Below are 22,137 nucleotides of genomic sequence, written 5' to 3'. Positions count from 1 at the left end.
TGTTTTAATTAATCATGTTATGAACCAAAACATACATATATTTGTGAATATTGTTTACATTTCCATTAAAAATATTTAAGTAGAAGACATAACAAGACAATTTAGAAACTACTAAGTACACAAATGTACAAAGGGCAAAAATAAACAAAATGTAGCCCCTAAACTCGTGTTTTTTAATATTTGGGCTGTGAGACATCTTTGTTAATAGATTAAAAAGAGAGATCTAATATTTGCACTGATTAGTCAATTAATTTAATTGACAAATCTTATTTTGCCAGTTCGCACAACTTGGCTTCTGTAGGCATATTACTTATTTTTGTGCAGTGTTTTATTTCACAATTTTGGGAACGGGGCTGGGTTCCTTTGGATTGGGAAAAATAGCAGCTTTTTGATTAAAATTTGGAAATAAGTGACATACTTTTGCTAAAAATGTTTCAAAATTGAGAATAAAAGTGTTGTCAATATTATATTATTATTTTATTCATTATTTAATTAATTGATTAATAATACATTATATTGAAGGTTTGGTCCAGAAACAATGAGTTGCTCAGGGAGATGAACTTTGCCACGCCCATCTACGCTGTGTGCTTTGCGAACGACAGAGGCGACATTCTTGTTGGATATGGAACAAACGTCTGGTACGTATTTTAGAGAGATGGGCAACTATCGAGGGCTTTTTTTCTTGATTTTATGAAAGGGCCTTGCCTTCCATTTTCGGAGTAAAAATTATTGACATAAATGACAAAGTGGAATTTTTTCCCCAAAGTTAGATGAAAATTTGGGGAAAATTGCATCATTTTAAAGAAATTCTTTTAGGGGAAGGGGATTTTTCTTGGAAGAAGGTGCCTTTATAAGGCCCGTTCTAAAGATGGAAAAAGCCTGCATTAATACAGTTGGTGAATAAAACCTATACAATTAACAACTGCAATATGTATCAAGAAAATTGGAATATAAATGCTATTTGTATTGAAACTGTATGAAGACTGCATGAAATTTGGTCAGAACATTGGTCTCAATGATATCTTGGATGAGTTTGAAAATGGTTACGTTTGCGTAAAAACATGGCTGCCAAGGGGCGGGGCATTTTTCCTTATATGGCTAAATATGGCTTTAGTAAAATCTTGTTAACACTTTTAGAGGCCACATTTATCTGATCTTCATGAAACTTGGTCAGAAGATGTATCCCAATTATATCTTGGACGAGTTCAAAAATTATGCCGGTTGGTTGAAAAAACATGGCCAACATTTCCGATCTTCATGAAACTTGCTCAGAAGGTTTGTTCCAATGATATCTTGGATGAGGACAGAAATGGCAACCTGTGCTTGAAAAACATGGCTGCCAAGGGGCGGGGCATTTTTCCTTATATGGCTATAATATATAGTAAAATCTTGTTAACACTCTAGAGGCCACATTTATTGTCCGATGTTCATGAAACTTGTTCTGAAGATTCATCCCAATAATATCTTGGACGGGTTTAGAAATGATGCCCTTTGGTCGAAAAACATGGCTGCCAGGGTGCGGGGCATTTTTCCTTATATGGCTATAGTAAAACCTTGTTAACACTCTGGAGGCAACATTTATTGTCCAATCTTCATGAAATATGGTCAGAAGATTTGTCTTATTGATATCATGGATGAGTTCAACAATGGTTACGTTTGCTTGAAAAACATGGCTTCCAAGGGGCGGGGCATTTTTCCTTAAATGGCTAATTATTAAAATCTTGTTAACACTTTAGGCCACATTTACTGTCCGATCTTCATGAAACTTGGTCAGAAGATTCATCCCAATAATATCTTGGAAGAGTTAAAAAATGATGCTGGTTGGTTGAAAAACATGGCTGCCAGGGGGCAGGGCATTTTTCCTAATATGGCTATAGTAAAACCTTGTTAACACTCTAGAGGCCACATTTATTTTCCGATCTTCATGAAACTTGGTCAGAAGATTTGTCCCAATAATATCTTGTTATCTCAGTTGAGCGACTTTGGGCCTTTCAGGCCCTCTTGTTTATTTAAAGGATTAGTTTTTTCTAGGCCAATATCCAGTTTAAGTGAAATGTGTAGTCCCTGATTAGCCTGTGCGTATAATTATTGCATAGACTAATCTGGGACAACACTAACGGCACATGCATTTAGCCCCATTTTCCCAGAACAGGTCTTTATATTTAATATTCTATATAATACTGCACTGGTGTGGGTGTTACTATTAAACATTATTAAAGAATTGATCTATTGAAATCTATATAAATATTAACATAAATGAGCCTTTTAATCCATAGCACAGCTGCATGCCATATTTGGATATTGCCATTGAATCTTCCTCTATTTTGAGAACTCAAATAAACTGCTCTATGTCATTGTTGACTCGATACACAAAGCAAAAAAGTAGCAATTTATTATCGACAAAAACTTTAATTGCAGGCCGTATGTCATACTATTATTTAAAGCGTGTCTTAGATAGGGATGCATTATTTGAATTCAGCGGAATGTATTGGTATCAATTTTATATCTAATCCTGTCAGACAATTGTTTCTTTTGAGGAGTTTAAATTAGGTGTATTATCTATCTTGATTGATTATGCTCAGTTATTACAATTTTTCCATTGTTTGTGAAGACTGTAATACACTGGGAATGGAACCCAAAGAGAATAAGAGCAAATAAAGCCAAAGGAGTTGAATATAAGCACAGATAAATTATGTTTAACGTGGATGAAATATGTTTCAAGGGATAAAACATAGTGACAGTATTGGATATTATTAGGCAACTCAGTATGATATATATTTCTTAACTTACATTTATTTGTATACACAATCTCTTATCTTGATTCTAAACTTGTGATAAAAAATGAAAATTTCAGTTTTGAAAAAACAAACTTAAGAACTTTTTTATTTATATATTGTCTTCTTAGATTGTTTAAAAGAACAATTTTATTGCAAATAATATATCTTGAATAAAGCAAAATGTCCAATAAGCATAATGATTCAATAAAATCAAAATTATTTGTAATTTTTTATTGAGCACTTGTCTGATTTATCATGTTATGTAATCAAACTAGAATGTGATATTCGCCCAACCATATATTACCTACATATTCTTGCTTAATTTTCATTTTGATATGCCGCAGGCCTTGGGAAAGTGGAAATATTATGAAGACTGAAGTAGTAATTCATTTTGTGTGTCATAAGAGAATAAATATTTGTGTACCGAACGTTAAAACATATGAGAGTTGGAACAAAACAGCAATACACTGAAACTACCAACAAGGGCAAAGATTTTTTATCCCCTGCCAAAGGCAGAGAGATATAGTTTTGGCATTGTCCATCCGTCAGTCTGTCAGTCAGTCAGTGTGTCCTTCTGTCACAAACATTTTAGGGCTATATCTCAGAAACTATATAAGATTTCAAAATGAAAATTCATATGTGTATTGATATAAATGAGGAAAAGGCGGGGGATATCAATATAACAAGTTTGCTTGTTAGAATTAAAACACAGATTTCATCAAGTTATCCTGGCCCACACTATATACTACTAGAACTGTTTTCAAGAATAATGTGTTTATCCTGGCCCACACTATATACTACTAGAACTGTTTTCAAGAATAATGTGTTTATCCTGGCCCACACTATATACTGCTAGAACTGTTTTCAAGAAGAATGTGTTTATCCTGGCCCACACTATATACTACTAGAACTGTTTTCAAGAATAATGTGTTTATCCTGGCCCACACTATATACTGTTAGAACTGTTTTCAAGAAGAATGTGTTTATCCTGGCCCACACTATATACTGCTAGAACTGTTTTCAAGAAGAATGTGTTTATCCTGGCCCACACTATATACTGCTAGAACTGTTTTCAAGAAGAATGTGTTTATCCTGGCCCACACTATATACTGCTAGAACTGTTTTCAAGAAGAATGTGTTTATCCTGGCCCACACTATATACTGCTAGAACTGTTTTCAAGAATAATGTGTTTATCCTGGCCCACACTATATACTGCTAGAACTGTTTTCAAAAAGAATGTGTTTATCCTGGCCCACACTATATACTGTTAGAACTGTTTTCAAGACTGGCCCACACTATATACTGCTAGAACTGTTTTCAAGACTGGCCCACACTATATACTGCTAGAACTGTTTTTAAGAAGAATGTGTTTATCCTGGCCCACACTATATACTGCTAGAACTGTTTTCAAGAAGAATGTGTTTATCCTGGCCCACCCTATATACTGCTAGAACTGTTTTCAAGAACAATGTGTTTATCCTGGCCCACACTATATACTGCTAGAACTGTTTTCAAGAAGAATGTGTTTATCCTGGCCCACACTATATACTGCTAGAACTGTTTTCAAGAACAATGTGTTAATCCTGGCCCACACTATATACTGCTAGAACTGTTTTCAAGAAGAATGTGTTTATCCTGGCCCACACTATATACTGCTAGAACTGTTTTCAAGAATAATGTGTTTATCCTGGCCCACACTATATACTGCTAGAACTGTTTTCAAGAACAATGTGTTATTTTAATGCCTACACAGAGTGGGATTCATTATTCTGTATCATCAGTCGGTACTTTTTATGTAGCATTGGTCTGTACTTATTCTGTAGCATTGGTCTGTACTTATTCAGTATCATCAGTCTGTACTTATTCTTTATCATCAGTCTGTACAAACATGTATTTTGAATCACCAGTCTGTACTTATTCTGTATCATCACTCTGTTCTTATTCTGTAGCATTGACCTGTACTTATTCTGTATCATCAGTCTGTACTTTTTCTGAAGCATTGGCCTGTACTTATTCTGTATCGTCAGTCTGTACAAACATGTATTCTGAATCACCAGTCTGTACTTATTCTGTATCATCACTCTGTTCTTATTCTGTAGCATTGACCTGTACTTATTCTGTATCATCAATCTGTTCTTATTCTGTAGCATTGACCTGTACTTATTCTGTATCATCAATCTGTACTTATTATGTAGCATTGGTCTGTACTTATTCTGTATCAGCAGTCTGTACTTATTCTGTAGCATTGACCTGTACTTATTCTATATCATCAATCTGCACTTATTCTGTATCATCAGTCTGCACTTATTCTGTAGCATTGACCTGTACTTATTCTGTATCATCAATCTGTACTTATTATGTAGCATTGGCCTGTACTTATTCTGTATCATCAATCTGTACTTATTCTGTAGCATTGGTCTGTACTTATTCTATATCATCAATTTGTACTTATTATGTATCATCAGTCTGTACTTATTCTGTAGCATTGACCTGTACTTATTCTGTATCATCAATCTGTACTTATTATGTAGCATTGGTCTGTTCTTATCTGTATCATCAATCTGTACTTATCTGTACCATCAGTCTGTACTTATTATGTAGCATTGGTCTGAACTTATTATATATCATCAATCTGTACTCATTCTGTATCACCAATCTGTACTTATTCTGTATCATCAGTCTGTATTTATTCTGAAGCATTGGCCTGTACTTATTCTGTATCATCAATCTATACTTATTATGTAGCATTGGTCTGTACTTACTCTATATCATCAATCTGTACTTATTCTGTATCATCAGTCTGTATGTCATGATGCTTCTGTTTTAAACTTGTCTATAACAAGTGGGTGGACTTTGCTCATATATTTACAGTTAAATAGCCTAAATGTGTAGTTGATTTTATCGAAAGGATTTTGGGTCTCAATGATTTTTTGCAGAATTATGGCCCTTTGTCTGATTTTCCAACATAACTTGAGCCTCGCTCTGTGAAAAGGGGTTTAAAAGCATGTGCTTTAAGTGTCGTCACAAATAAGCCTGTGCAGTCTGCGCAGGGTAATCAGGTGGACACTTTCCACTTAAACTGCAGTCCGCACAGGCTAATCAGGGACGCCACTTTCCAAAATGATGATATTTTTGTTTAAAGAAAGTCTCTTCTTAGCAAAAATCCAGTTTAGGCGGAACCTGTAAATTCCCTGATTTGGGACGCCACTTTACTCACATGCAATAAACCCCCTTTTCGCAGAGCAAGGCTTGTATGAATATATGTACTTGACAACTAATATTATTTGTTCATTTGAGAGAAACACTCATTAAAAAGGAACATGAATTATCAATGCAGTCAGTTTAGGTGCCACCCCTGAAGGCCAATGTTACATCTTTCAGGCACTCAAGCATGCAATTTCAGCATAAACTCTATGAATAATATATGTACTTGCTTTCCTGGAAGTGTGAAAGTTGTAACATGTTTGTTTTGTGAATGTTTTAAGTTTTGGGGAGCAGTCAAACAAAGGTAGGATGATTGGATGTTTAAATTATTTAAAAAAAAAACACTTGTTTTAGTTATTGTCTTATTTGAGATGAGATTATAACTAATACAAGATAAATAAAACAAGTTTTAATTATGTTATTTTTATTTATTTATTTTAAAGGTTTAATCACAGTTTATTAGTTTCGGATAATATTAATTGGAATGTATAAAACACTAGTTCATAGTGGGACAGAAGCATAAAAATGGGGCAAAAAAAATCATATATTCGTTATAAAATACCAGATACAATGCAGTCCATAACATTAACAGATATCAATGTTTGTTGAAATCATTTGCTTAGAAAACTGAGTATAATTTTAATATGAAAATTCAATAGTTCTGTTGACAGAGCCCTGCTGAAGAGGGTTTAAGCATTCTTCAACATTTTGCTACTGTTTTGAATATCAGAAAATCATGTTTAACGACCGTCTCTATCAAATGTTTGCTTAGTTCTCGTATTGTTTAATTAATACTCTAATTACTCGGGTAATTTGTTTATACAATCCAGGTACGGTAAACTGTTGTAAAACCGTGTTTCAGTGACAGTCCAGCGTTTGAAATCCAGTGTAGTTAATTTATGCATGTTCCCATGCATGTTTATTTAAAGTACTTAACTGGTTGGCAGTTGGTCTGGATAAAAATACAAGACACTTTCATGATTTCAAAGTTGAATATTCTGTAGTTTAAAAAGTTTGGATAAACATGGGACTATAGCTGGAGGAGGATTCCATTAAGGTTGGAAGAGAGGAGAGAATTGTAAACAGTTTGAGGGTAATAAACAGAGGTAATATGTTTGCTTTTGGATTAAGGTCGGAAGAGAGAAGGGGAATTGTAAAAAGTTTGAGGGTAATAAACAGAGGTAATATTAAGGTGGGAAGAGAGGAGAGAATTGTAAACAGTTTGAGGGTAATAAACAGAGGTAATATATCATTTGGATGGAGGATTCCATTAAGGTGGGAAGAGAGAAGAGAATTGTAAAAAGTTTGAGGGTAATAAACAGAGGTAATATGTCTGCTTTTGGATGGAGGATTCCATTAAGGTGGGAAGAGAGAAGAGAATTGTAAAAAGTTTGAGGGTAATAAACAGAGGTAATATGTCTGCTTTTGGATTAAGGTCGGAAGAGAGGAGAGAATTGTAAAAAGTTTGAGGGTAATAAACAGAGGTAATATGTCTGCCTTTGGATTAAGGTCGGAAGAGAGGAGAGAATTTTAAAAAGTTTGAGGGTAATAAACAGAGGTAATATGTCTGCTTTTGGATTAAGGTCGGAAGAGAGGAGAGAATTGTAAAAAGTTTGAGGGTAATAAACAGAGGTAATATGTCTGCTTTTGGATTAAGGTCGGAAGAGAGGAGAGAATTGTAAAAAGTTTGAGGGTAATAAACAGAGGTAATATGTCTGCTTTTGGATTAAGGTCGGAAGAGAGAAGGGGAATTGTAAAAAGTTTGAGGGTAATAAACAGAGGTAATATTAAGGTGGGAAGAGAGGAGAGAATTGTAAACAGTTTGAGGGTAATAAACAGAGGTAATATGTCTGCTTTTGGATGGAGGATTCCATTAAGGTGGGAAGAGAGAAGAGAATTGTAAAAAGTTTGAGGGTAATAAACAGAGGTAATATGTCTGCTTTTGGATGGAGGATTCCATTAAGGTGGGAAGCGAGAAGAGAATTGTAAAAAGTTTGAGGGTAATAAACAGAGGTAATATGTCTGCTTTTGGATTAAGGTCGGAAGAGAGGAGAGAATTGTAAAAAGTTTGAGGGTAATAAACAGAGGTAATATGTCTGCTTTTGGATTAAGGTCGGAAGAGAGGAGAGAATTTTAAAAAGTTTGAGGGTAATAAACAGAGGTAATATGTCTGCTTTTGGATTAAGGTCGGAAGAGAGGAGAGAATTGTAAAAAGTTTGAGGGTAATAAACAGAGGTAATATGTCTGCTTTTGGATGAAACTTATTGAGTGAAATATTGTTTATGTCTAGGTTATACTGAATGTATTGTTTCATTATGCATGTATATGTGAAGTACTTTACAAGGTTTGGCAGCTGATTTGGATAAAAAAATACAAGCAACATTCGTGATTTGAAAGTGCATGTGGCTATTTTGTAAGGTTATGATAAAAATGGGACAAACTTGAGAATTCTATTAAACCTTTATCACTAAGTTGCGTATTTTCACGCATTTGCAGTCCCTTAGAAAATTTAATTTAATTCAAGATCTTTCTTATTTGATTCAAGTTTGTAAGGCTTCATCTCCAAACCTTAGAAACTGATGGGCAGCAAACAGCATAAAACCTGAACAGACTGTAAGTTACTCACAGGCTGTTCTGGTTTTATGCTGTTTGCACATAGCCATTTCCACTTTGCAGGCTGTTCTGGTTTTATGCTGTTTGCTTATAGCCATTTCCATGTTGCTTCTGAGTGGGAAAGGGTTTAGGCTGGATGTAAGGGGATGATTTTTCAAAGTAGATGGGTAATGATCAGTGATGTTTATGCCCTCAAATCCAAAGATCAGGGGTATATTGTTTTTGGCCTGTCTGTCTGTCTGTCTGTCATTCATTGTGTGTGTCCCAAAACTTTAACCTTGGTTAAAGTTTTGCAATAACTTTTGCATTATTGAAGATAGCAACTTGATATTTGCCATACATGTGTATCTCATGGAGCTGCACATTTTGAGTGGTGAAAGGTTAAGGTCAAGGTTATCCTTCAAGGTCAAAGGTCAAATATATGCAGAGCTACAGATAAGCTGCGTATTTGCGTAAATACGCAATAAAAAAAATGTGGATACGCAATCTTTTCAAAATCTTAGCGTACCGGTACGCAAAACAAATCGCCGATATCCAATTCGAGCCACCTTCTATGCATAATAAAAAAAAACGTTTAGGTTTGGCCGTTTTGACTCGATCGACAAGCACTTGTTTTATATTGTAACGTATTTCCCAAGCATTTAGATGATAACACATGCGAGTCAAACAAAATGGCGTCACAAGGCAGACGGAAAGTTCCGCAAAAAATACAAAAAACCTGTATAGATTCCTTTGTCGTGGTAAATAAATTTGATGGCGAAACAATTGCAAAGGGTATTGTTAATGACCTTATTGAACAACCTATACTTCAATTGAATACATAACTATATGTAGGTAAGTTTTTGAGAAGCTAAATGAATGTTTTATTGCAGTTACCCTATTCAATTGTTTGTTTTGGTACAAATACCCAATTATTTTTAATATGAGCGGGTATCATAATTTTGGATACCCAATCACTTTATTCATTACCCAATTCATTCTTATTTTGAAGGGTATTACCAAATTTCCCAAAAAATCTTATCTGTAGCTCTGAATATATGGCTTCAAAGGGGTGCAATAGGGGCATTGTGTTTCTGACAAACACATCTCTTCTTTTTGCTTTATATTTTACAGCCTGTGCCATTTTGATTGGGAAAAAAAGCATGATAGACCTTGAAATTGAGAAAATTAAACATTATTAATACCATTATAAATAACAGTTAACCAATTGTTTATAAGTCATACATGCCAGACGTCCTGATCTCGGCGGGACAGTCCCGCTTTTGAACCCTTTGTCACGGCGTCCCGATATGAGACGATTTGTCCAGACATTCGTAAAATAGGATGTAAGGTCTATAGGTTCCCAATAAAATTCGCTATTCAAGCTCTGTTTCACTAACACTTACCACCGCTAATCCCTTTATTGCCCCCAATTAACAATCCGATTCTACTTCTCGTGTGTACCAGTGTTGTTTATGACACCTTATCAGCAATTTATCAGCTAATTATTGATTTTATCAGGCAATCACACCATGGTGGTCTTCAAGATAGTGGTCGCTTATTGCTATCGATAGTTGTATTATAATGAAATAAATGTTGAAAATGTGTTTGTTTTTGTCTTTGTTTGAAACGGTTTACAAAACAATTGCTTTGTAAAGTTATCTCCACGTCATTAATGAGTCTTTTACAGAAATCTGGGCCATAGAACGGTTGAGGCGTTGTTGGCAGTTAAAATGAACACAAAGACGGTTTGCTTCCACCAAAAACCTACCTCGGAAATGTGTTCAACCGCGCATTCCGTGTCAAGCTGATGTAACTGTTCGGTAGATAGTTTACTGTAACCCGTACTTTGAGTGTACTGGATAGCCTCCCCTGCGTTAATGTTTGCCATTGAAAGTAATATAATGAGTATTGTTGTCGTAATGTTCCAGATTTTGTTCTCTAAAAAGATGAATATTATCTTCGTTGTTTGCTATTGTCTTATTTAATAAAACTGTTATTGTTATGTTTAAGATTTCATGCTTCATATCAGATGTTTTATGTCTTGAAATAAAGTATCAAGAGTTTTTGTTAGTACTATACTGATTACAGTAAAGGTGGAATGATAGATCGTTTTAGGTGTCCTGCTTTTTGGTCAAATGTCCAGACAATTTTTTATGGAATGTCCTGCTTTGGACCTAAAAAAATCTGGCATGTATAAGTGCATGTTTTACTGTTTTTTAAAATTCATATTATCAAATGCTATCGAATTAAATTGCTGTATAATAAATTCAATAAACCAAGTATTGAGTTAATTGGAAAATTTGGGCATATTTTTGTGGAATTTTTTGCCGAATTTTTGGGAAAAAATGTTAATCTTCTGCCATTGAAAAACAAATACATCACAGTATTGAGCAAGAACATTAATTGAGCCTCATTCTGGGGAAAATTGGCTTAGTTCATGTGCAGACTGCACAGGCTAATCTTGGATGGCATTCTCCGCTCAAACTGGATTTTTACTACTAAGATACTACCTTTGAATAAAGAATGCCTTAAAAGTGGAAAGTGTCATCCCTGATTAGCCCATGCAGACTGCACAGGCTAATCTTGGATGACATTCTCTGCACAAACTGGATTTTTACTACTAAGAGACTACCTTTGAACAAAGAATGCCTTAAAAGCCGAAAGTGTCGTCCCTGATTAGCCCATGCAGACTCCACAGGCTAATCTTGGATGACATTCTCCCACAAACTGGATTTTTACTACTAAGTGACTACCTATGAACAAAGAATGCCTTAAAAGTGGAAAGAGTCGTCCCTGATTAGCCCATGCAGACTGCACAGACTAATCTTGGATGACATTCTCCGCTCAAACTGGATTTTTACTACTAAGTGACTACCTTTGAACAAAGAATGCCTTAAAAGTGGAAAGAGTCGTCCCTGATTAGCTCATGCAGACTGCACAGGCTAATCTTGGATGACATTCTCTGCACAAACTGGATTTTTACTACTAAGTGACTACCTTTGAACAAAGAATGCCTTAAAAGCGGAAAGTGTCGTCCCTGATTAGCCCATGCAGACTGCACAGACTAATCTTGGATGACATTCTCCGCACAAACTGGATTTTTACTACTAAGAGACTACCTTTGAATAAAGAATGCCTTAAAAGCGGAAAGTGTGGTCCCTGATTAGCCCATGCAGACTGCACAGACACATCTTGGATGACATTCTCTGCACATACTGGATTTTTACTACTAAGAGACTACCTTTGAACAAAGAATGCCTTAAAAGCCGAAAGTGTCGTCCCCGATTAGCCCATGCAGACTCCACAGACTAATCTTGGATGACATTCTCTGCACAAACTGGATTTTTACTACTAAGATACTACCTTTGAACAAAGAATGCCTTAAAAGCGGAAGGTGTCGTCCCTGATTAGTCCATGCAGACTGCACAGACTAATCTTGGATGACATTCTCCGCACAAACTGGATTTTTACTACTAAGATACTACCTTTGAACAAAGAATGCCTTAAAAGCGGAAAGTGTCGTCCCTGATTAGCCCATGCAGACTGCACAGACTAATCTTGGATGACATTCTCTGCACAAACTGGATTTTTACTACTAAGAGACTACCTTTGAACAAAGAATGCCTTAAAAGCGGAAAGAGTCGTCCCTGATTAGCCCATGCAGACTGCACAGACTAATCTTGGATGACATTCTCCACACAAACTGGATTTTTACTACTAAGTGACTACCTTTGAACAAAGAATGTCTTAAAAGCTGAAAGAGTCGTCCCTGATTAGCCCATGCAGACTACACAGGCTAGTCTTGGATGACATTCTCCGCTCAAACTGGATTTTTACTACTAAGAGACTACCTTTGAATAAAGAATGCCTTAAAAGCGGAAAGTGTGGTCCCTGATTAGCCCATGCAGACTGCACAGACACATCTTGGGTGACATTCTCTGCACAAACTGGATTTTTACTACTAAGAGACTACCTTTGAACAAAGAATGCCTTAAAAGCGGAAAGTGTCGTCCCTGATTAGCCCATGCAGACTGCACAGACTAATCTTGGATGACATTCTCCGCACAAACTGGATTTTTACTACTAAGATACTACCTTTGAACAAAGAATGCCTTAAAAGCGGAAAGTGTCGTCCCTGATTAGCCCATGCAGACTGCACAGGCTAGTCTTGGATGACATTCTCCGCACAAACTGGATTTTAACTACTAAGATACTACCTTTGAATAAAGAATGCCTTAAAAGCGGAAAGTGTCGTCCCTGATTAGCCCATGCAGACTTCACAGACTAATCTTGGATGACATTCTCCGCACAAACTGGATTTTTACTACTAAGAGACTACCTTTGAATAAAGAATGCATTAAAAGCGGAAAGTGTCGTCCCTGATTAGCCCATGCAGACTTCACAGACTAATCTTGGATGACATTCTCCGCACAAACTGGATTTTTACTACTAAGAGACTACCTTTGAATAAAGAATGCCTTAAAAGCGGAAAGTGTCGTCCCTTATTAGCCAGTGCAGACTGCACAGACTAATCTTGGATGACATTCTCTGCACAAACTGGATTTTTACTACTAAGAGATTACCTTTGAATAAAGAATGCCTTAAAAGCCGAAAGTGTCGTCCCTGATTAGCCAGTGCAGACTGCACAGGCTAATCTTGGATGACATTCTCCGCACAAACTGGATTTTTACTACTAAGAGACTACCTTTGAACCAAGAATGCCTTAAAAGCGGAAAGTGTCGTCCCTGATTAGCCCATGTAGACTGCACAGACACATCTTGGATGACATTCTCCGCACCAACTGGATTTTTACTACTAAGAGACTGCCTTTGAACAAAGAATGCCTTAAAAGATGAAAGTGTCGTCCCTGATTAGCCCATGTAGACTGCACAGGCTAATCTTGGATGACATTCTCCGCACAAACTGGATTTTTACTACTAAGAGACTGCCTTTGAATAAAGAATGCCTTAAAAGCGGAAAGTGTCGTCCCTGATTAGCCCATGCAGACTGCACAGGCTAATCTTGGATGACATTCTCTGCACAAACTGGATTTTTACTACTAAGAGACTTCCTTTGAATAAAGAATGTCTTAAAAGCGGAAAGTGTCGTCCCTGATTAGCCCATGCAGACTGCACAGACTAATCTTGAATGACATTCTCCGCACAAACTGGATTTTTACTACTAAGAGACTACCTTTGAACCAAGAATGTCTTAAAAGCGGAAAGTGTGGTCCCTGATTAGCCCATGCAGACTGCACAGGCTAGTCTTGGATGACATTCTCCGCACAAACTGGAATTTTACTACTAAGAGACTGCCTTTGAACAAAGAATGCCTTAAAAGCGGAAAGAGTCGTCCCTGATTAGCCCATGCAGACTGTACAGACTAATCTTGGATGACATTCTCCGCACAAACTGGATTTTTACTACTAAGAGACTGCCTTTGAACAAAGAATGTCTTAAAAGTGGAAAGTGTCGTCCCTGATTAGCCCATGCAGACTCCACAGACTAATCTTGGATGACATTCTCCGCACAAACTGGATTTTTACGATTAAGAGACTACCTTTGAATAAAGAATGCCTTAAAAGTGGAAAGTGTCGTCCCTGATTATCCCATGCAGACTGTACAGACTAATCTTGGATGACATTCTCCGCACAAACTGGATTTTTACTACTAAGTGACTACCTTTGAACAAAGAATGCCTTAAAAGCGGAAAGTGTCGTCCCTGATTAGCCCATGCAGACTGCACAGACTAATCTTGAATGACATTCTCCGCACAAACTGGATTTTTACTACTAAGAGACTGCCTTTGAACAAAGAATGTCTTAAAAGCGGAAAGTGTCGTCCCTGATTAGCCCATGCAGACTGCACAGGCTAATCTTGGATGACATTCTCCGCACAAACTGGATTTTTACTACTAAGAGACTGCCTTTGAACAAAGAATGTCTTAAAAGCGGAAAGTGTCGTCCCTGATTAGCCCATGCAGACTGCACAGGCTAATCTTGGATGACATTCTCCGCACAAACTGGATTTTTACTACTAAGAGACTACCTTTGAACAAAGAATGCCTTAAAAGCAGAAAGTGTTGTCCCTGATTAGCCCATGCAGACTGCACAGGCTAATCTTGGATGACATTCTCCCCACAAACTGGATTTTAACTACTAAGAGACTACCTTTGAATAAAGAATGCCTTAAAAGCGGAAAGTGTCGTCCCTGATTAGCCCATGCAGACTGCTGAGGCTAATCTTGGATGACATTCTCCCCACAAACTGGATTTTCTACTAAGAGACTACCTTTGAACAAAGAATGCCTTAAAAGCGGAAAGTGTTGTCCCTGATTAGCCCATGCAGACTGCACAGACTAATCTTGGATGACATTCTCCGTACAAACTGGATTTTTACTACTAAGAGACTACCTTTGAACAAAGAATGCCTTAAAAGCGGAAAGTGTCGTCCCTGATTAGCCCATGCAGACTGCACAGGCTAATCTTGGATGACATTCTCCGCTCAAACTGGATTTTTACTACTAAGAGACTTCCTTTGAACAAAGAATGCCTTAAAAGCGGAAAGTGTCGTCCCTGATTAGCCTGTGCAGACTCCACAGTATAATCTTGGATGACATTCTCCCCACAAACTGGATTTTTACTACTAAGAGACTTCCTTTGAACAAAGAATGCCTTAAAAGCCGAAAGTGTCGTCCCTGATTAGCCAATGCAGACTCCACAGACTAATCTTGGATGACAGTCTCCACTCAAACTGGATTTTTACTACTAAGAGACTGCCTTTGAACAAAGAATGCCTTAAAAGCGGAAAGTGTCGTCCCTGATTAGCCCATGCAGACTACACAGGCTAGTCTTGGATGACATTCTCCGCTCAAACTGGATTTTTACTACTAAGAGACTACCTTTGAACAAAGAATGCCTTAAAAGCGGAAAGTGTCGTCCCTGATTAGCCCATGCAGACTACACAGGCTAGTCTTGGATGACATTCTCCACACAAACTGGATTTTTACTACTAAGAGACTACCTTTGAACAAAGAATGCCTTAAAAGTGGAAAGTGTCGTCCCTGATTAGCCTGTGCAGACTCCACAGGCTAATCTTGGATGACATTCTCTGCACAAACTGGATTTTTACTACTAAGATACTACCTTTGAACAAAGAATGCCTTAAAAGTGGAAAGTGTCGTCCCTGATTAGCCCATGCAGACTGCACAGACTAATCTTGGATGACATTCTCCGCTCAAACTGGATTTTTACTACTAAGATACTACCTTTGAACAAAGAATGCCTTAAAAGTGGAAAGTGTCGTCCCTGATTAGCCCATGCAGACTGCACAGACTAATCTTGGATGACATTCTCTGCACAAACTGGATTTTTACTACTAAGAGACTACCTTTGAATAAAGAATGCCTTAAAAGTGGAAAGTGTCGTCCCTGATTAGCCCATGCAGACTGCACAGACACATCTTGGATGACATTCTCCACTCAAACTGGATTTTTACTACTAAGAGACTACCTTTGAATAAAGAATGCCTTAAAAGTGGAAAGTGTCGTCCCTGATTAGCCCATGCAGACTGCACAGACACATCTTGGATGACATTCTCCACTCAAACTGGATTTTTACTACTAAGAGACTACCTTTGAATAAAGAATGCCTTAAAAGATGAAAGTGTCGTCCCTGATTAGCCCATGCAGACTGCACAGGCTAATCTGGGAAATCAATTTACACATGTGCATTTAGCCCAGTTTTTTTCCGGATCCAGAATGATTTGATAATTTGAGTGGCATTTAGGTGAATGATTTAAACCAATCCTTCAAACAGTTTAGATTGCAAATGTTTAAACATTATTTATTGTAAACAAGTCAGTTATGGCTGTAATAGTCTATTGTTTCACGTCTTTAATGTATATCTAGGAGGCTGGGATTGGGTAAACATCTTATTCGTAAACAACTTTTTATGGTTCAAGGTCTAGTCGCACAAAACTTATAGGACCAATTAGGCAACACTTATAGGACCAATTAGGCAAAACTTAATTGCAAACAAATTTATTTTTTTGGATCAAGTTTTTTGCTTTTGTTAATCGTTTAATAAATGTGTTAATTGTAAACAAATTAGTATTATTAGTTACACCGTTAGTAACTGATGTATGGGATATACACCTCAGTAATTTCATACCATACAAGAGCAAAGCTCGGGCTTCTTAACTTTGTAGCTTTGTATGTAATGGATAATGTCAAATAAAACCTTGAAAATAGGGAGAAAATTTGAATCTTTTTGTTCATTTGCTTGTATAAATTTTAATTATTTCTTCAATAATATTGAAGATTATTAAATACCAACAGTACTTTAAGATGATGATAACTGAATATTACACTATGAAGTTTTATATTGAAATTATATGAAATAAATTAAAAGTATACATTTTTTTCCTGCAAAAATATATTAATTTTTTAAAGCAAATTCCTGTTCCTGTGGGAATTAATCATGAGGATAAAAGGCCAAGTTGTTTAAAATAGTTTAACATGAAAATGACACAGCATTGTTTATTGGCTAATAAACAATGATAACGCACAGCTGATTTTGATTCTTAAATTCGTATAAATATTTATGCAGTTGAAATGTGGAATATGTATTTTTCTGTTTTAGGTCACCTTTTGCATTGTTTAGTTGCGTAGTTATTGGGCAAAATTATTTTTATTTTAAGTAAGGTAATGAAAGAAATAGAGTTTGGTTAGGAGGAAGGCAGTTGGAAGGACAGATTAATGTCTCGAGTATCATTCTGGGAAAACTGGGCTTAATGCAGTATCATCCTGGGAAAACTGGGCTTAATGCAGTATCACTCTGGGAAAACTGGGCTTAATGCAGTATCATTCTGGGAAACCTGGGCTTAATGCAGTATCATTCTGGGAAAACTGGGCTTAATGCAGTATCATTCTGGAAAAACTGGGCTTAATGCATTATCATTCTGGGAAAACTGGGCTTAAAGCATGTGCGTTCTGTCCCCTCTGATCAGCCTGTGCAGTCCAGGCTTATGTGGGAAAACACTTTTGATGATGCACGTGCATTTAGCCTAGTTTTCCCAGAAAAAGCTTTGTAGAAAAATCAGCCAGTTTATCATTTAAGAATAAAAATACTAATACTTAAGCTTGTCTCAAGAATTTGGTGACTTTAAAATCATACTATTGAACAGAAGGTATTTCATGACCATGGCCAATTAATCGTAATTGGATCTATTGATTTAACTATTTCAACCATCAGTGCAGTCATTTTAAATTGACGAAATTCTTAAAATACTTTTAAATGCTTCAATGATGTTGATTATTGCGATTTGGACAGACAATGTTATTTGAAGTTTATTGCATTTGTTTTACCCAACATTATTTTACTTCAAAGTTGGAAAATTGTGTCATTATACTAAATTGTAAAACAAAATTATAATGTTTTTATGTCCCCCACCACTATAGTGGGGGACATATTGTTTTTGCCCTGTCTGTTAGTTGGTTTGTTTGTGTGTTTGTTTGCTCCAACTTTAATATTTTGCCATAACTTTTGCAATATTTAAGATAGCAACTTCATATTTGGCATGCACGTGTCTCTCATGGAGCGGCACATTTTGAGTGGTGAAAGGTCAAGGTCATCCTTCAAGGTCAAATATATAGCTTCAACGCGGCTCAAAAGGGGACATAGTGTTTCTGATAAACACATACATTATCTTGTTTTAACACAATTCTGAACAGAAAAAAACAATTTATGACACTGTTGTTGATAATTTTCAAAATTAAAATTTTATACATGTATAATTCGTACAATGCAGTTTCAGTTAAAGTTTGTTAAAGTGTATAATTTTATTTATTAGCTCGGCTGTTTTTGTAGAAAATCCGAGTTATTGTGTCATAGCCAGCTCGCCGTCTGCTGTAGGCGTCGTGCTTAAACCTTAACATTGGCTCTAAAATCAAAGTGCTTCCACCTACAACTTTGAAACTTCATATGTAGATGCACCTTGATGAGTTCTACATGCCACACCCATTTTTGAGTCACTAGGTCAAAGGTCAAGGTCACTGTGACCTCTAATAAAAAACTTAAACATAGGCTCTAAAATCAAAGTGCTTCCATCTACAACTTTTAAATTTCATATGTAGATGCACCTTGATGAGTTCTACATGCCACACCATTTTTTGGTCACTAGGTCAAAGGTCAAGGTCACTGTGACCTCTAATATAAAACTTTAACATAGGCTCTAAAATCAAAGTACTTGCACCTACAACTTTGAAACTTCATATGTAGATGCACCTTGATGATTTCTACACGCAACACCCAGTTTTGGGTCACTAGGTCAAAAGTCAAGGTCACTGTGACCTTTTATATAAAACTTTAACATAAACCTTCACATTCTCCGTAAAATCAAAGTGCTTCCACCTACAACTTTGAAACTTTATATGTAAATGCACCTTGATGAGTTCTACAAGTCACACCCATTTTTGGGTCACTAGGTCAAAGGTCAAGGTCACTGTGACTTCTAATATAAAACTTTAACATAGGCTCTAAAATCAAAGTGCTTCCACCTACAACTTTGAAACTTCATATGTAGATGCACCTTGATGAGTTCTACACGCCATACCCAATTTTGGGTCACTAGGTCAAGGTCACTGTGACCTCTAAACAAATTTAAAAATATTTTTTTCCTACAAGCTTTTGCAGCCGAGCGTTTTCATCAGTAATGCTGTGCTCTTGTTATCTTCATTTGTAATATCTCCAGTTTCAATTGACTGTTTTAGCCTCTTTAAGCAATGGAAAGGTAGGACAAAATTAGGTTGATTTATTATTAAGGTTTGACTACAAATAGAATTTAAACAACTGATTTAACATTTAAAAGTGTAAGACTTTTTTTTATTTTTCTGTGAAAGGTTTTACAATGGAAATTTAGTTCTTTGTTTAATGGAAGTTTTAAAAGGAATTTCAGCAGGTATCCTGTGCGACTGTAAAGTTGATGAATAATTTATTATGCATCTGCATTCCAATATTTAAGTGCATGTTTACATTACCCATTTACAACACGACATTTGGACCAAATGGACCACTTTGCCTCAAGTGAAATAACAACTGCAGAAAGTTTGCAATTGTTCAAGCAGCAAGCCCACTTGAAACACATTCTCAGAGAAATAACAACTGCAGAAAGTTTGCAATTGTTCAAGCAGCAAGCCCACTTGAAACACATTCTCAGAGTTGGCCCTCATATATTTGGTCCGTGATCTGTGAAAATGGGGTTTAACCCATTTATGCCTAGTGGACTCTCCCATCCTTCTTAATTGAATCAATTTATTTCCAAAATTAGGGATGTCTAGTATATTTATTTCTTTATTTAGAATATAACTTACAGAAATTCCTTTAAGCAAACAATGCAGACCCTGATAAGACGCTGCATCATGCGGGGTCTCATCTGGGTCTACGCTGTTTGCCAAGGCCTTTTTTCTAGATGCTAGGCATTAATGGGTTAATGCATGTGCATAAAGTGTCATCTAAGATTAGCCTGTGCAGTCCGCACAGGCTAATCAGGGACGACACTTTCCGCCCAAACTGGATTTTTGCTAAGAAGATACTTTCTTTAAATGAAAAATAACAAACGCGGTAAATGACGTCCCTGATTAGCCTGTGCAGACTGCACAGGCTAATCTGGGATGATACTTTACGCACTTGCATTAAACCCCCTTTTCAGAGAGCACCGTCCAACAACACTATATTTGCATCAACCTATGTGCAAGGTGTTTTAAATGAGCCTTACTGCTGGAAAACTGGGCTTAATGCATGTGGTTAAATTGTCATCCAATATTAGTCCACACAGGGACAATTAACACTTTTGACTTTTATGAATTTTTTGTTCAAAGGAAGAAGTCCATTCTTTACCATATCCAGTAAAGGTGGAAAGAGTTGTCCTTGACAAGCCTGTGCGGAAGGCAGAGGCTTAACTGGGATAACTCTTCACACATCCATTTAGCCCCACTATCCCAGAGTGCTGCTTGTATGTATTTAAATGGTGCGGTGGGATAAGGTTGATTTTAATAAACTTTAAAGCGCTAAATTTATCAGCAGCTTTCTCCTGCAAATCTTAATGAAAGGGATGTTAATATTTAATGTTTTGCTAATGAACAAATGTGTCAGTCAGTACATCAGAACTACTTTTTTCTGCTCTCCTGCCGTTTTTGGTCAAATGCTTTTTTTTCAAAATACGCACAGTAACTGTTGAAAGATTCCCTAATTCTCAATCTGTTGAGGTGATGAATTCATTCCCAAAACAGCAAGAAACACATCACAAGAGACAAAACATTTGAGAAATACAGACTTTTATGTAGACAATATTTTATTTTTGAATAGTTCAAGAGTGCCAAAATGTTTTGCACACAATTGTTATTGAATCTGATGGCTGTAAAGTTGGAGTGGGGTATTTGTCTTCAAAACATTTACGAGTACTTTAGTACTTTTACGAGTACAATCTGAGAGGCCTGATTGTGTAATATGTAAATAAAGTCCTCAAAGATAACATGATGTTGATACTCGAAGTCAGACAAAAACGTCCATAGCCTTCAGTAAGTTTCCTTATCATATATGCTGATCTGTTTAAACGTCCATAGCCTTCAGTAAGTTTCCTTATCATATATGCTGATATGTCTTCATTGTTTGTCAAATATTTTAGCCTCACTCTGGCAAAACTGGGCTTAATGCATGTATGTGTAAAGTGTAGTCCCTGATTAGCCTCGGCAGTCCCCCAAAACTGGGCTTAATGCATGTATGTGTAAAGTGTAGTCCCTGATTAGCCTCGGCAGTCCCCCACTGGGCTTAATGCATGTATGTGTAAAGTGTAGTCCCTGATTAGCCTCGGCAGTCCCCCACTGGGCTTAATGCATTTTTGTGTAAAGTGTAGTCCCAGATTAGCCTTGGCAGTCCCCCACTGGGCTTAATGCATGTATGTGTAAAGTGTAGTCCCTGATTAGCCTCGGCAGTCCCCCACTGGGCTTAATGCATGTATGTGTAAAGTGTAGTCCCTGATTAGCCTCGGCAGTCCCCCAAAACTGGGCTTAATGCATGTATGTGTAAAGTGTAGTCCCTGATTAGCCTCGGCAGTCCCCCAATGGGCTTAATGCATGTATGTTTAAAGTGTAGTCCCTGATTAGCCTCGGCAGTCCCCCACTGGGCTTAATGCATGTATGTTTAAAGTGTAGTCCCTGATTAGCCTCGGCAGTCCCCCACTGGGCTTAATGCATGTATGTTTAAAGTGTAGTCCCTGATTAGCCTCAGCAGTCCCCCAAAACTGGGCTTAATGCATGTATGTGTAAAGTGTAGTCCCTGATTAGCCTCAGCAGTCCCCCAAAACTGGACGTAATGCATGTATGTTTAAAGTGTAGTCCCTGATTAGCCTCGGCAGTCCCCCAATGGGCTTAATGCATGTATGTGTAAAGTGTAGTCCCTGATTAGCCTCAGCAGTCCCCCAAAACTGGGCTTAATGCATGTATGTGTAAAGTGTAGTCCCTGATTAGCCTCGGCAGTCCCCCACTGGGCTTAATGCATGTATGT

At 36.8% G+C, this 22,137-nt stretch overlaps 1 protein-coding gene across 3 annotated transcripts in view; it reads left to right on the top strand.

The window, feature by feature from the left end:
- The window catches only part of LOC127847193 (uncharacterized), a 227,020-nt gene that overhangs the window by 74,755 nt on the left and 130,128 nt on the right, over positions 1–22,137 (top strand). For all 3 annotated transcript variants that reach the window (XM_052378918.1, XM_052378917.1, XM_052378916.1), the window contains exon 24: positions 523–638. In XM_052378918.1, the coding sequence (XP_052234878.1) occupies positions 523–638 (116 nt within the window). The remainder of the gene's footprint in view (positions 1–522; positions 639–22,137) is intronic.

Source organism: Dreissena polymorpha, chromosome 10 (genome assembly GCF_020536995.1).
Source record: "Dreissena polymorpha isolate Duluth1 chromosome 10, UMN_Dpol_1.0, whole genome shotgun sequence".
NCBI classification, from domain to species: domain Eukaryota; kingdom Metazoa; phylum Mollusca; class Bivalvia; order Myida; family Dreissenidae; genus Dreissena; species Dreissena polymorpha.
This window is presented reverse-complemented; position numbering and strand designations above follow the sequence as displayed.